The 17,469-nt window shown below is 36.9% G+C and overlaps 1 protein-coding gene across 1 annotated transcript; it reads right to left on the bottom strand.

The window, feature by feature from the left end:
- Positions 1-1,298: 1,298 nt before the first annotated feature.
- LOC149933313 (fatty-acid amide hydrolase 2-B-like) lies at positions 1,299-13,193 on the bottom strand. The gene is made up of 7 exons (XM_090155949.1): positions 12,893-13,193; positions 10,819-11,038; positions 9,782-9,991; positions 8,037-8,156; positions 5,046-5,200; positions 3,712-3,807; positions 1,299-2,053 (listed from the first exon to the last, which is right to left on the bottom strand). The coding sequence occupies exons 1-7, from the start codon at positions 13,133-13,135 to the stop codon at positions 1,466-1,468; spliced, it is 1,632 nt and encodes a 543-aa protein (XP_090012075.1). The 5' UTR covers positions 13,136-13,193; the 3' UTR covers positions 1,299-1,465.
- Between the last annotated feature and the right edge of the window lie 4,276 nt (positions 13,194-17,469).

Here is a 17,469-nt window from a genome sequence, read left to right as displayed (position 1 = left end):
TCCTGTGATAATTACTGTTATCCTTTAATTTAACAGAAGATATGAACATGAAACGTGTGTGTACAACTAGTACAGAATAATACTGTACAAATTACACGTATCCTTTTTTATACAGGAACACAAGTACATAAATGGCCTGTATTCTATAAAAATGGGTTGGTCTTGTAAAATGTACAGAAGGACATTGTAAAAATGTTCAGGAATATTTGCAGCTGTATTTATTACACACATCGAGAGTGTAAAATTAACAGTTCATTATGTAAAATTTACTTGAATAACAGATATGTACTTAAACGGCTAGCTTCAGTAAGATTAACATTGAAGTTCTTTAAAAACATTTAGCATATCTGACCAGGGGCGGATCCATAGGGGGGGCGAATACTTGAAAAAACATAAAAAACATTTGAAGTTATTGAAATATATTTAAAGAGACTAGAGTATACTAGACTTTCTAGTTGTAGAAAGTACTTTGTTTAAGCAAACGAAAATGAGAGCTCCACGTTACATTTTCACGCTCCATCTACTTTAATACCTGCCAACTAAATTTGTGAAGAAATAGCAGACGACTTTTGAATTCCCATGATCGCCCCTCCTTACTTGATGGCCTGGATCCGCTCCTGTATCTGACACTGTAGATATACTGGAATCCATTAATTTCAATTTAAAAACTCAAACGTATAATTCATCGGAGAGCCAGTATTTTTGAAAAACTGGTTATTTCAGCACACAAATTTTTTAAACAGTTTTATTTATTGTTTTATTGCTGTGGGGGTGCGCCCCGTACGACCACCCTTCATCTACTTAGTTAATAGCATCTGAACCCCGTCAATTTAATTATGCATAATGCATGGTAATTTCTTTGATAATCCTTCACCCTGCATACCAAGAAGTGATTTGGAAATGATTTTAATGAATTGTCTGTGCGCATAACCTTTTAATTATATATTATTGGAAAATGTGAGATCGGCCCTGCATATTAGCTGTTTTTTCCCTAGCTACCACGTCAAAAATTCAGTTTCATATTCGTAAATTTGACTAAACGTGTTAGTGTATTTTCTACAATAATGTTTGTTGATTTAATTATTTGCTACTTATCGAATTTACTGAGATGTAAAAAGTAATTTCTACCGACGGATGTTTAAAACCAACTTTAATATGCCAATTAAATTACGTATAAGGTTCACGTACTCCAGACTGTAATTCATGTTGATTTGACAGACTTTATTACTATGTTATTTACAGCTATTTCATCATGTTAAATTAACATAAAATTACTTGTAAAATTATAATACGGAATAAGCTGTTATATTTACAGTAACGTCTTGGCATCGCCTGCTTCCAACACTTTCATGTAATTTGAACAGGGCTTTTTTCTCAGTGTAGTTTATGTGAAGGTCCATTTATTAAAATTAGCAAATAAAAAAAAGACACAAGTTACGGAAATAAATAGAAAACGGATGATATCTTAAGGCGGAACCCATCCTCCAAAGACTGTATCCAACTCCTCCGCAACTTTAATAGTTAAGTAGTCCTTTCTGGAACCGCTAGTGATCTGCACTCCAATCGGCAAATTATTTCTGCCTTTCCCAGTTGGACAAGTAGTAACGGGAAGTCCAGCGAGGTTGAAGGGAAAGGAATAGGCGCAGTTCACGGATTTCAGAAGAGTTTCATTGTGAAACGGAGCAACTTCCGGGTACGGTGGCATGATCAAAACTACTTCTTCATCCCGTGGAAAGATGGCGTCGAATTGGCTCTTAAGCTTCTCCAGATTCTGCAGAATATTCTTATATCCGAGTGCGTCTTTCGGAGGCGAATAACGTTCCATTAAGGCGAACAGCAAGATCGGTAAAGTGTGTCGCGGACGACGAAGTAGCCACAACAGAAACTCGGGAAGAAGGTGAGCTTGACCATTCATGTCGGTCATGAGTTCGGAGAAACTGGGATTGTCAGCAACCCTCATGGCCGACAACCACGTGACGAACACGCTATCCAGAAGCGGCAGTGAAATTTTCTCGACACTGGCGCAAAATTTGTTTTTAAAATGCAGAGCGGCCTAAGTATTTGAAAAGTTATTAAAACATTTCAAATAGGTGTTTTTATAAATTAACATGGCCTTCTTGTTTGAATGTTGCTACTACGTCACAACTTCTACTTGTTAATATCATGAATTTATTCATATTCAACCATGAATATAGATCTCCTGTGATACTGGCGCCACCATGTTCAAAAAAGGCAGAACTTTTAAACCCCACCCACAGTGGCGTCACCGCATACAGTCGTCTGCCTAAAATTTCGCGTCCATAAATATTTTGAGCCTGTTTGATAAGAGCAATTATGGGTAAAAAAACGTGAAAGTTGTGCGTGAAATTAGTTTTAGTTAGATCTAAAATAAATTTAGCGAGTGAAGAATTAACCCAAAAGGTTATTGCTAGATTAGCCCTTGATAAGGAGGAAGGAATTTTAAAACCACAAAGGCTCAAACATCTAGACCATTTTGGTTTACGTTTGTTAACAGAAGTGAATGAGAAACGCAGTCTTGACTGTGATACTTATCAATCCAGTATATTGACTGAATTGAAAATGATTTTTCAAAAATTCCAACAGAATTCCTTGCTGTAGCTAAAGATATAAAAATTATTCAACCGGACTTCAAATGATGCTAAGCCTAGGTTCGATAAGTTACGTAAATTTACTAATGATAGATTCTTAAAATTATCACAAGAGGTGGAAAAATGGCTTTCAAAAGATTCACTTTTGAACTAGTCATATTAAACCATAATTAATGCAAAACTTAGGGAGTCTTAAAACGAAACGCAAAACGCAAAAAGGACTCACTGTTACTCCAGAGCGCGAGCGTGATTTCCTTTCACCTCCGATTGGCTCGTTAAAATAGTCCTTGTGAGGTAAATCGGCAGAGAGTCCAGCCTTTGTTTAATAATGATGGTACCAGGTATACATGTAAGGCTACTGTTCTATATTAATGGTTGAATATAAATAAATTCATGGTAATATTATGAGCGCGTGCTTACGGTGCGAGAAACCTCGGATTTTCAAGTGCGCGTGTCAAAACTATTCTAATAAAGCTATGACATCGTGATGTAATACCAACATAAAAACAAGTTCCGCCTGGAGCGCGTCAAAAATCTAAGAATGCTTCCCTTGATAGTGAGAATTCTCACTTCTCAAAATTTTGACGGTCCTTCTCATAGGAGGTGACGTAATCTCTTCTCACGAGTTCTTTTGCGGAGAGTGAGAATGCCTCCGAGCATTCTCACTTTTTCGAAAAGGGGGATATTAAATATAATAATAATATAATATTCTAATCAGTTTACTTGATGCTGAAGAAAATAAACGTTATGATTTTTTTTGTGGACGAAAATGAATTTCAGAGAATATAGAATGGTTAGTTAATTTCCGATGAAATATTTCCTTTTAAATTGTAAATGTTTTCTTCCTTCTTATATGGTCGTGAAATCGTGTAAAAATAATATTTATTGTCGAAGGCTTAGTTTACAACGTTCGTGGCATTATCGTAAGCCGCCATCTTTAGAAGAATCTATTTACATTTGACGCATTTTAGTGAGTTGTCACGGGAGAAAAATTCTCACGAAGAACTCTTCTCAAGAGAAGAATTCCTTCTAAGAATTTTGACGCGGCCCAGCGTAGCTAAATTAATAAAAATAACTATTATTCTAAGAACGAAATGATCACCTTCTGGGTCGCTTTCTTAATCTCATGTTGTACAGAGCTGGTCAAGGGATCGTTAATTTCGGTTATATACAAAAATTTCACGGAGCTGAAATCGACCTGATAATAAGTTGGAAAAACATTTAGATACATGTTATCACAAGAGACCTAAAACTATTAAGTACGAAAAATTATATTATATTATCTTAGTTCCTGCATCCTTTGTTGCCAAAATTACTACCAGATTAGTTTGATGGCAATAGACACGAGCGAAACTGCGTTTAGGCCTCAAATTCGAAATTAACATTAAGTTAATGTTAATAATAGCCAATTTTATGTTACAATTAAAAAATTCACCATAATTTTGCCTAAGTAAGCATTATTTTTATTTTAAAAGACGTTTCAATTTTGACTAGGTCTTGGTTAATCCGTTAAAAAGACTGGCGGCGGTAACTTTTCGGCCGTCGTTACCTGAGAGTTCCAAAGACTATAAGTGACGTCAGTAGCGGCGCCAGGATTTTTGGGGAGGTAGGCCAACCATTTGGAGGCCCCACCAAAATTATGGAGCCCCCGCCACCACAATTTTTTCAAATCCGTCCCCGTATATTATTTAATTTTTTTGAAGCAAGTGGTGAAATTTTATGGGTAAAATGGGTACGCGACGAAATAATTAGAGTTAATTATGAATTTTAACATTACTAAAAACTGAGTGTGTGTTGATCCTCTTTTGTGTACCGATAACACTTAACAAATGAGTGGTTATTTACTTATTTCTACGACTAAATTCCAGTCTATCAATTCAAATTCATTCCTTCGGTACTTCGCATGTACATCCCTTACATCAGAACTTACAACTTTACGAAAATGAATGTACGTAGGTACACTAAATAAAGTAAGTTTAAGAACCATTAATTTGTAAAGATAAAATTAAAGATACAATTTCGATATAGTAGCGCTCGCGAAAAATTAAAACAAAAAAATAAATTACTTCCAAAGAAAAGCTACTCGTACCTTTGAAAGGAATAAAAACAGCAGTGTCGTTAAGCGAATCACTCGCGTTGAATATTGGAAAATTAATAAATAAATAAATTATTTCGCAAACAAATTAGATAATTTTTTTATATTAAATAATTTGGAGGCACATACATTAAATTTCGGAGGCCCCTTAAGACGACTTTTGGAGGCCCCTACCAAAATTTCAAGTAGGCCCAGGCCTACCCCGGCCTATTGCTGGCGCCGCTACTGAGTGACGTTATAATTTATGCGATTATTGGCGAAAGTGACAATTATAGACAAGAATAGAAAGTTTCATAGTCATGTTATTATGATATTATTAACCTCTGACATTATTAAATTACCTCTTTATCAAAATGGAGCTGTGAAGACTGCTTCCCAATAAGAATTTTTAAGGACGGTATTATATCCGACACATACCGACAAACTGGACCCACTGAAGCATAAGCCAAAGTTTCTTTACCCGGTGCTGGATATATCAGATCCGTCGAAATTAAGCCTACGAAACGAAATGTCTTCCAATTTAGAGCAACATATCGTATGAGGTAACGGAATCAAGAGTGTTTTCAAGTACTGAAGAATATGGAATGCAGATAATCTAAAACCCCACCGGCGCATACTTTCTAGCTTAAGATCGTCTGGTTTATATATTTCGTGATATTTGCACACAGACTATCGAAATCTATGTATGGCTTTTGTGATTTAAAAGCAAACGAACTCTCGCTACTAAGTACGCGACGGTGGTAGCAGAGGCTAATGCTATTGTCCCATATTATTAGGTACCGCCGAGGGGCTGATTACTTTCCGTTATCGGTGTACAAGCCTGTAGCTTTGAGTGTTCTAAAGTGATTACGTAACTGATTACAGATTTAGCATTCCCAAAGGTATCATTAGCCTGTAGGCTGTAATCGGTGTACATATTTCGAGGGGTCGGACACTTGCCGAAATCCCGTACACGCAAAACAAAATCAGTCCGAAAAAACTTCCGAAATCGCGAAATCCCTCCGGAAATTCCGAAATCACTCCCAAAATCGCGAAATCACCGAAATTAATACTGAAATCACGAAATCAATCCCAAAATAGCGAAATCAATCCTAATACCGCGAAATCAATCTCTAAATCCCGAAATCAATCCTGAAATCGCGAAATCCATCCCTAAACCCCGAAATCAACCCTAAAATCGCGAAATCAATCTCTAAATCCCGAAATCATTTCTCGAAATATTTTCAGAAACACATTTTCCCGCGATGGCCTTGAGACACTCCTTCTAGCGTCATCGGTATTTGCTTTTAAAAAAAAGGTGATTTACCTTTTGGTTTACCCGTACTTTTTTCCCGTCGGAAACAGACGGTGCATTTGGGCCGGCATCGGTAGGGCCTACTAGTAGATATTACAACCAATGGCGTTAAGAATATTTTTGTTGTCTGGAAGAATTGCTACCAATTTAGATGGATTAGTAGGAGGTTTGACATTGTGCTTTCAATTTGCTTTTAACTTCGGCCTCGTGTGATGTAAGTGAAAATAGCTCCATATTTGTTGCGTTATTCACCCTCGGTTATTGATATGGTACTTACGAGTTAGTTAAACACTCGTAGCTCTTGTTATAAAATGTCTAAGCAAAGACCAGAGACTTCACCAGAGACGATATCGAGACGATATTTTTGGACAAATTAAAGGAAAATTTGCCAGATGATCTACACCGTTGTCTAGAAAACACCGGCTATAAAACTAAATTCAATCGCAAAATTATCGGATATTTCAGAAATTGAGAAACTTGAAAAATTTATTCGAGAACACTGGGAACTCTATCAAGATGAAAAGAACACAGAGCAAAATGGAATGTTTGTTATGTTTTTTTAAAATTCCACAGAAGTTCCAGTTTTTCCCGGTCATATACACACTTTAAAAGCTTATGGAGAAGAAGCCGAGAATATAATCGCTGCTAATGAGAAAAACCTTTCATTTACTCTAACACTAACCGAGGCTACTGGTATAAAGCGCAAACGTAAATCTTCATCGAAATCTTACTAGAAATGTAATAAGGCACATACACGAAAAAATATACAAATACCTGTTGGACTTTTTGATGAAGACGCTGATTGAAGTCCCTGCCTTTGGCAGTGCTAACCTAAGCGTAATCCGGCGTAATCGGTGTATAGACTTTCTAAGAGTGGTTAGCCCCTCGAGCTAACCGCGTGGAAATTAATTCAGTTAAAATTGAACATGATCTTCTAAAAATTCGAAGCCTAATCCAGCAATATATTTCAACCAAAGCAATTGAAGGATACGATACTAAAGATCTGAAAATCCCGAGGGCAACTCAGAAACCAAATAAAAAATAATATGTTAAAAATGCGGTAAGCCAAATCTGGTAGTCAAAAGCCATTCGCGTGGATTTAACGCATCCAATTATTATAGACATTTAAAATTATGCTCGGTTCTCAACAAGCCTCATGGAAAAACCAGACAAGCCTTTCTTACATTTAGACCATTAGTATCTGCAGGGAGTATTAAATATCATTTACCAATTTCCCCGTCTAACAATCAAATTGATGTAACAAAGAAAACGCCATCAGAATCGAGATCAGAATCCAGTAGCACAACATCCTCGACAGCATCGAAACCAACAGCTGAACAAACATCAGGAGTAGAAGACCTGAAAGCTCCTTCATCAGAGAGTAAAATTAACGAATCAGAATTTAGTACTGCCAGAAAGGATTTTCACTAAACTCCTCTTCGACATTTTCATACGGAGGGGGGTCTTTAACCAAAAAATTTAAAACCAGCGGATTTGGCCCGGATTGCAGCTTTGCGTATGGGATAGGTAAGAACTTAAAGTACAATTACTCTAGAGACGAAAGGCGTAGACGAAACTAGAGAATGTTTCATCTCGGCTTTCATAAACCCAGAAAAGCTTTAGATATAAAGCCCAAAATAGGTTTAATATTCTAAAAGCTTCGTGGACTTAAATTCGATAACAAAGCTTTAGAAATATTTAAATCACTCCCGAAATCGCGAAATCACTCTTGAAATCGCGAAATCATTCCCGAAATCGCGAAATCACTCTTGAAATCGCGAAATCATTCCCGAAATCGCGAAATCACTCCCGAAATCGCGAAATCATTCCCGAAATCGCGAAATCACTTTTAAGAACTCTAGCGATTTCGAGAATTTCGAAATCAGTTCAAAATCGCGAAATCATTTCGAAATCATGAAATCTCTCCGCGATTTCGAAATCCCGTACACAATTTTGGTAAGTGTCCGACCCCTCGACATATTTATAGTAAGAGGTTAGCCCCTCGGGTTCCAGTAGGGACGGAATGAGTGATACTTACCAACCGATGCCTTGTGGCTATACACACCGCAAAAGAAAGCCGGGAATCTTAAACTTCCACCTATGTCATTGCCAAGACCCAAGACGGAACCCGCAGCTGCGATCAATGCAGCTTCGCCTCCTTAAAAAAACATACTTTCAAGTTAGTACACCACGGGAATATAAAAAAAGAAACAGAAGTATATAATACATATCATACGAGGTAAGGATCGACATAAGAAACATAATAAACATAAGTATGGCACAGAACGAAATCGGTGAATGATAGTTTGTCGGTGAGTGATTGCGAAGTAAGAATTTTCCGAACATGAAACTCGTCTCTTCCTACTCTTCCCGTCAGCAAAATAGTTGGTTAGTTTGATGGCGAGAAATAATTGCGTATACAAGCATTTAGCTTTGAAATTCGAAAAAAACTAACTTCTGAAATGGAGCTAGTGTTTATAATAGTTATTTTTATCTTCCGGTTCAATAATTCACCATTATTTTCCAAAAGTTATTTACACTTTAGAAAGCATTTAAATTTTCAATAAGCCTTGGCTGGTCCGTCGAAAAGGCTTCCGGCCGAGGGGTCCGTCACTTAAAGGAATCATGTACAGGCCCTGATTCCCTTATTCCGAATCACAGGAATCTAGGCGGGAATCTTAAATTTTTCCGAAATCAAAGAATTATATTCGTATCTGGAATCTTACAAAGTTACAGGGTATCAAATTCGAATCATTGAATCATCTCAGAAACTGGAATCGTGGAATCACCTCGGAAATCAAACTCTAGTGATGGAATCTTTTCCGGTTAATCATGGCGGATATGAATCTGAATCGCGACGGCTCGATCGCGAGTTTCGCGACACTGAATATTTGCTTCTTCCTCTATTTTTTCTTTTGTTTGCTACGTAGTTTCAGGCCCGTACACAGCCGCCAAAACTCGGGGGCGCTCAAATTCTTTTTGGGGGTGCCAATACCTAGAGTAATTTTTATCTCCCCACCTATGAAATTAGTAAATATACTAATCTGGTTGTAGCCCTAAAATATCCGTCGAAACATCTTTGATCAGCTGGTTCAATATTTCTACAATTGAAAAGTTTTTCTGGTGCAGTGAGACGCGCGAAAGCAATTTTCATGAACTTTAGTAAAATGGTTTCAAATATTTACTGATACTAGCTCTCTAGTAAAAGTAATTTTCCTTTTTGATTAATATAAAAATATTTTAGATCATATCTTTCGGTAATTGAGCAATCGATTTTTTTGGGTCAGTCAGATTGGGGATGCTCAAGTACGGGCCTGCGTAGTTTACAAATCCGTAACGAGGTTGGTGTAAGGATGGGAGAAGTTAAGTTTGACCCCACGTTTTATTTTATATAGGTAATATCTAAAACCATGTTCATTGAGTGTTTGCTGAAATATTAAGTTAGTCGTTCAAGGCTTGTGTATATTATAGATTTATAAGAATATAGTCGATTAGTGTTCACGTGAAGATTACGTGGGTTACACGTCGAAACAATTGTAGTGTTTTTAACTTACAAAAACTTTTTTTGTGCAATAGTCGAATATATTCTTATAAAGAGTGTTTGCTGTTTTTAAATTTATTTTGGTGAACCTAAGTTTCAAAAACATTTAGCACCATTTCTTCTGGAACTATTTTTGGAAATCACTTGGATTTTCCAGCGAATAATATTAACCGTACAGGAAAATAATGCCTCACTCCCAGATATATATTATATATTTCTGAAACCACTAAAATAGTACACACCACTACTTCCACCAGGAATTCTGCTCAGATCGTAAGGATTATATGTGGCACCATATATAATATTGTATGAATCCAGCCACATGCAAAGTTCGGGTACATTGGTTAAGACCACTAAAATCGCTCCGGCTTGGCGCAAACGTAATACAGCTGGAGAGTCTTGAACTCCCTTTTTCGTCCTTCGAGCAGCACATCCGGTGTCCCAAGCCCAACCTTACAAAAAATTTAAAAAAGCGTTATTAATTAATACTAGTACCTAGTTGGAGTTTTATTTGTAGCTAAGTCAAAGTTTAGGTGTTTTCACAACAGGAAACCTTACAGTTCACATTTCCAGTTTCGTTACATTAAACTTAAGCCATAAATAAAAATAAAGTAAGACACAATATTATGATATCCTTTAAAGGGACTATAATGTAGGGAGTTAGAATGTGGATCAACAAATTTTGGCGCTACGAGAGCGGTTGATTAACTGTAGGGTGACTGTCTGTAATACCGCCTAATGCAAAATTAGGAACGGTGTGCCTTTTCCGCTGCCGTTCTTGGTAGCTAATTAATGGAAGATAATTCGTTCCAAGAAGATTCTGCTATTCGGTTATACCACACACTGCGTTAACTTGGGGAAGCTCTGATCATGCTATACATGCGACATTAAACTCCCCCTTCCCACAATTACTACCCAGCAACATTCACAACTCTTCATACTTCCCTTAATAACAGGGATTGCGTAGGTTTTGGAACAGCGAAATCTACTACTCAACTCGTTGTGGACATTATTACCGTGACGGCGATATATGCGCAAGAAGGTAGGTATTTATACTTAGGGGAGAATGACGATTTTTAGCGTTGCTCCCAGTTCACCTCATGCTCTAACAGCAAGCTCTTTCCACGTGTTTCTTTTCCCCTCTTGCGGTGGGGCTAAATTAGACCTAAATGCTCACGGGTCGGGTTACATCAACCCCAAAAAACTTTTGATATTAGGTTTGATGCCCAAGAAATGGAATTCGCGCAACCACTTTTATTTTAAAAATACCATTTGTTACCTTTCACTGAGAATGAATTTTTGATGGAAACAGGGACCCCCAATAAAGGTTTGGCTTTCGCCAATTGTTCAGGCGTTCGGCCAGACGATACGATGAATGTGTCCACTTCTTGAGCAATTTTTATAGCTTCCACAAAGCGATTTTCATTGACCGCGTTAATAAGTGGATTTACCGCTTTAATTCTCGCAATGTAAACTTTCACTACTTCTTCGGCTTTCACCTACAAACAAAAAAAATTAATGAAAGCCCCCACAGTTATTTTGCTAAATCGTGCGCATTTTGATAAAATATGAAAGCTGACGAAAACGTTCGCTTAAATTTATGCCAGGTTTGCCATCGAACTTTTCGATTCTGAAAACTGGTAGGATCACAAGCCCAATATTTCACTCATTACCTTGTAGCGATTGAGTAAAAAATTCCACGTTAAATATTGTCTTCTCATACTTATGGACTAATGTCCAAATTTATAACTTTATCCAAAGGGGCAGATATTGAAAAGTTCAAGTTCATAGTAGTATCAAAAAGATAATAACTATGCTATGTTAAGAGGGTTCTTATCGTTGATCCCAATCCGTTTCATACTTTAATAGCAAAAGCGACATAAGACCCAAAAGTGTGCCAACTCCACCTTTGCGCCCTTTAAAAATAGTTTAGCTAGTCTCACAATAGACTACATGGCGTACTAGTTGGCAGAGTACTAGCAACTGTATCTTTGGTCTATGCCCTGGTGCGATTTTATCTCTTTAATTTACTCACTCTTAGACATACGTTCTAAAACGCTTCACTCGGCGTCGCTGAAAATTTAAAATTTTGATGACGTATTTTTCACCCCCTCTCATTAAAAATAAACCGCTCTGTTACACTTTGGGTCTTACGTCGCTTTTTCGAATAGTAATATCCATCCCCTTAAACAAAATAAAATCAACCCAGTATCTCATTGGTGACCTTTCGAAGCGATCGAAGTACACGCCGGTGTCGTTTTTCCTCCCTCCCCCTCTCGTGCCGGGGCAAAATTCGAAGACAATAATTATAATAATAATAATAAAAATCAGCTAGGCTAATACCCGCGGATCGTCTCCCTCAGTAGAAATTAATACATATTGGTATTGAAATATCCAACAGATGTCGAAATGTTTTTAAACAATCACCCAAAAAATAATTTAATCCTGTGTACCGGGGACTTTCGTTAAAATGAAGTTTATGTAATAGAAAAATTCACAAGTTGAGTACCACGAAAGAAACATTTAAAGCGAAGTCTTTAGAGGTTCTAGTTTAAAGCTTTTATTTATAATAGATGGCATCACTTCAAACCTTTTTGGTGGCAAGGGAATAAAAACTAGTTGATGTTTTCAAAACAAATTACCAAAGATTATAAAACTCGACATAAAAAACCCTAAACTATATTATGACTTCACGTTTTCCCGACTATAGAATACGCGAGTGACTATACTCAAAATTGTGACCAACAAAGCCCGATGAGGTATTGATGCAGGGTGACCATTCTTCCTTTATTTTATAATTTTTCCTATATTTCAATGCTTTCCTTTATTTTCCTATTATTTTACCATTTTTCCTATAATTAGATATTATTTCGTATTTCGCGTGGTTTTTTCTAATTTCCCGCGTGCCAAGTTCGCTTTTCATAATACAAATGGCACTTAATGTACTAAATCAATGATGTCGTGACTGACTCGTACGAGTATCAGAAAACAATTTCCAAGTGACATCAAGGAAGAATCAAACAGTGGCGTCAGGGCCGTAGCTAGCAAAAAAATTGCACACGGGGCGAGTGCAAATTTGGCACTTCCAATAAGCTTAAAACCCTTATAGAAAAATTATATATTTGCGCCCGTATAGATTCTAACGCGAAAGTGGCACCCGAGGCGGCCGCCCAACCCGCCCCTGCCTAGCTACGGCCCTGAGTGGTGTGACTAACAATGTAAGAAGGGGCGGCTCGTTTTTAGGGATGATTTTGCGAGTATAGAAATGGATGGAAACGCAAATATAACATAACCAATGAATAATATTTTGTTATGTAATCGAAAGCGTTCTTTTCTATAATATAATCACTTACTTGTCTATTACGAATTTTATCGGCCAATTCAGTCGCGGAATATTTCAATAAATTGTTTCTAATGGTCGGAATTCTTTTGGTTTGTTTTCCGTAAAACAGACATCCAAGGAATGAAGTGAACGCGTCCAAAATCCGTCGACCGATGCGCAACGCGATGTAAACCAAAGCCAGCATGATCGAACTTTCCACGCTATTTAATTTAAAAGTCACCGTCTTTCGCAGAATCTTAGATATCTTTAACATATTCTACTTTCCTTATATCTACTACTTTGGACGTTGCAAATACGCGGTTTAAGGCCTAAATAGCCATTTTGAATTGAATAGAATGAAAGCTCCTTCACGCAAAGGCCAAGTACGGGTGGATCTTCTCTCTCCGTTGACGCCGCGTCGAGAATTATTATTTTCTTTCGAGGGGGGCAAAGACCTTCCCGAACCACTAGAAACGTTGAAAAAGCTACTATCGGTTTCTTTAGACTCGTAGTGGAAATCAAGGGCAGAAATTGGGGGGGGGGATTTTTGACATATACCTGTGAACTAGCAAGTTAAGTTGGCTTAAAGCTTTGTATTGAAAAATACCACGCTCGAGTGCTCTCTTTAAGTTATCGGTATCGCGGTATTTTGGTTGTTGCACCCGACGACAATTATGCAAGGACAGCGCAGCCCGATAGAAGACGTCCAATTTTTGTGATACATTTCTCCTTGTTTTTCTCATTTATTATAGTATGATTAGTTTTATAGTGAAAAAACTATAAATAAATTGACTTAAGTTGGAAAGTTGAGAATTTATGTTACTTGGGAGGTGGGGGTCTTTTCCATGAACAAGATTTTTCCGAAAATGGTGCTACGTAACAGTAGGGGGCTTTTCCGCTTCTATTTAATTGCGGCACGCGTCGCATGTCCGGTAGCACGTGTTATTTAGAAAGGTTGGTTTGATGTTCACGAGCAAAAGCCGAATTAAAAATACAAAAAAATAAAAGTTGAAAAACCCTAACAACGCCATTGTGACTATTTTGAGTCGGAATGACCAAATTCGAATAGTGTTTTTCGGGTTATGATCGGAAGCCGTCTGAAAAATTATTTTATTTAAATGTCGGAAAATCTTTATATACGTTATTGTGACTATTTCGATCACAGATGCCGACTTTATGTTACATTGATTACTTGAAGAAAAAACCAGACGTACGACGGTCAGAATACACACAATCCTTCTAATGTGTTAAGTTTGTTTGAGCTATTCACAGCAACCTGCAACGCCGGTATCACAACCAATATATATTCACGGTCACACATAATTGTATTTACACTTATTTGTTACTTCTAGTCATACTTTGAAAGCATCGAAGATTCCTTCGATCAGTGTCACTCTTATATTTTACTTCTGATCACACTTGTTTGATACTTCTAGTCAGCCGTTGAGTGTCACACTTATTTCTTCTGGTTATACGACAAAGACTAGTTCGATCAGTTTCACATACTTATTTGTTACTTCTGATCACACTTATTTGTTACGTTGAGTGTCCCACTTATTTGTTACGTTGAGTATCACACTTATTACTTTTGGTCATACGCCGAAGACTAGGTCGATCAGTGTCATACTTAATTGTTACTTCTCGTCATACGTTGAAAGCGCGGGCGCACTCTGAACGGCCTTGAAAAACGCTAGAGGGAAACGAGCGCGTAGACCTCTATAAACACGCGGATTTACAATGTTGGAAATTGCGGGGGTCCGTATACGCTGCCAAAAAAACCTTACTTAGAATTAAAATTAAGGAACGTATTTGCAACTCTAGGTTATATGTAAACCACAGCTATTCAAAAATATAACTTTCATGAAAATCGGACTTAAATTAAGGAACTGTATGTCAGTGGCGTAGCTGATACGCTGATGGTCCGCAGGGCCCGCGGTGCGGGGGGCCTCGAGCTTCGGGGAGGGGGGGGGGCGCTAACCATAAAAAAATTAAAAAGGGGGCCTCATAGAGATTTTTGCGGGGCGGCCTCTGAGTTCTCAGCTACGCCACTGCTGTATGTAGATTTTTAGGCGAAAGTATAAAACCACAAAAATTGGGGTCCCGTAAATTACCCCGAAAACTATACTTAAATTTAATATTTACTGATATAACCGAAGTTGTAGCTCCGCTGAATCCTAACATATCCAATAATATTTTTTTAACGTTATTGGACTTAATTTTAAAAATAAAATAAAATATCTACCACATAAAGCGAAACCACCGAAAATAGTAAATTGGGCAAATGCCCAACTTCTAGGGCTCCGATTTGAAAACTTTATGAAAGGCTATCAATGGCGATGTATGTACATTCGAACGAGATATTATTGACTCTTTTAGCCCTAACTGTTGAAGAGATATGCACGACACGGCGGCATCGGCAACGGCTAAACTGTACGTGAAACTAATACATACAAATCCTTAGGATTGTGTGTAAAAAGTGATGAGATTCTCGTGATGTTTAAAATTTTGTGTTTTCCTCAAATAACTCTTAGTAACTTCACAGTATAATTTTAACTCGCAGTCGGTCATCGGTACATTTGAAAAAAATGATCAATACAATCCAACTAACGGCCGACCGCACATTTGCCCTTTAAACCCACAAAACCGTGAAAATATCCGTTCTAGCAAACAAAATAATTAAATATTTTTAATTACCTTTCGAGAAAAATCAAATATTCAGGAACATATACACATTATTTTATAATTCAGGAACAGATATAGTAAATGAAGATTCAGATTTGCGATTCACTTCTAGAAATGAAGTTGCAAATGTGGGTTTTCTGGTGACTTCAGAGTAGTCTATCAGAAATTTAGGAGAGTTTTATTTTTACTAGAGCTCTTGTATTGGAAAAAAATTCGATTCGTGTTATTTTGGTCATTTTCAAATCGTAAAAATATTGTTATCTCGGGAGGGACGGACAGAGGTACTACAGGTTTTTTAAAGGGCGGTGTGGCCCTGTAATTTAGTAACTCATTACAAATTTAATTTGTAATTTAGTATTTAACGAAAAGTATAATGTTAATATTTAAAAAATTAGAACGTTATCCTACTTTTTACAATAAGTAAATAAGTATTTGAATTGTAATTTATCGATTTGTTTAAGGTAAATTTATTATTTTACAAAAAAACTAACTTGCAAAGTTATTTAGTAATTTCCTTTAATTGAATAATATACTGCAATAAGTAATTTCGTAATTTTTTATTTTACAAAACCTAATTTAGTAAATTTAAAAAATTTGTAATTTAGTAATTTGAAAAATAATTTAGAAACGTTCGTAATTTGCAAAACTGTTCACCATACACGTTTCACCCACGAATTTTTCATAAGGACTTATATATTTATATTCTACATTAAAAAAATCGTCCGCTAACACGAGCTACGACTTGTTTTTAACGTTATATTAGGTGATCCGCCATAAATAAGGACTTCAATTTTCCCTTTATTATAAGAATTCAAGCTTTGAATCCATTGTAATTCACTGAATTAACACGGCGATTCCACATTTTTTTAATAGTAAAACAAACGCTCAATTGTTTATTGCCACGGAAAATTTCTTTAAATAGTCTTTGCTTCGGTCCAATAAGCCGGCTTTTCCCTCGAAAAATTATAATACATAACCTGACAGTCCTACCACGTAAACTGGCTCCTTCGGGCAATGTTCTACTAAAAACACGGATGTTAGATCTTAAATCGGAACAAGTGTCGTCCCCCCGACCAAAGAGGTTTTTAACAGTAGTCTTTCCACCGATCCGGGCATCGTTTATGGGTTCACGGCCTCTTTATTCTGACCCAATTTCCGATTCTTAAAGTATTCCTGTGGAATCTTCGAATCACTAAGGTGCCGTCTTGTATATCTGAAGATATACCAAAAATCGCAGGCAAAAACGATTTCAAGGTAAGATTTTTGACATTTTTATCATGGAATATTTCGGTTGTTGTCGTAGTTTTAACGTTATGAAAAAAACTAGAATTCTAACTTTTTCCATTACTCGTCATCATTTTCATATCGTCAATTCAGACATATTTTAAGTTTTTTACCTTATCATTCAAAATTTGCCAAACTTAAAGGGAATATAGCCTCTAGTATTTCTTTTGCATCCCCCCCCCCCTCTCAAGGTTCCAATGGCCGCTCCCTCCTATGACTTTTGACAAATTCGAGACTGCCTAGTATTTTGTTTCGGAGATAATACCTAAATTGTTATTGAGTAGTAGCACTCCGTAGCTTTGGCCATGGCCTGCCATTGTGGTCGCGAATTGTTTACGACTAAGAAAAAGCATGGATGACGTCGTGTGACGTAGCACTGCCATTACTCTATACCTAATTTGCACTACAATTCGCTCGTTACCATTGGTCCTCTGGGTAGTTAAAATGTTTGGTAATTGGTGACGCCTAGCTGCGAAAAATGTTATATGCTGCTCAAATTTGAACAATTTTACCTCTAGATTCATATTCCTATTTAAACATTCTTCATTATTTTAGGCGTCATTAATTTTCATTTTGAAAGCATTTTGAATTTGGCTACGCCTTGGATTAAAATCAAACGATACGAAGATACTGACGGTCGAA

The sequence above is a fragment of the Leiobunum rupestre genome, chromosome 8 (assembly GCF_980474605.1).
Source record: "Leiobunum rupestre chromosome 8, qqLeiRupe1.1.hap1, whole genome shotgun sequence".
Lineage (NCBI taxonomy): Eukaryota > Metazoa > Arthropoda > Arachnida > Opiliones > Sclerosomatidae > Leiobunum > Leiobunum rupestre.
This window is presented reverse-complemented; position numbering and strand designations above follow the sequence as displayed.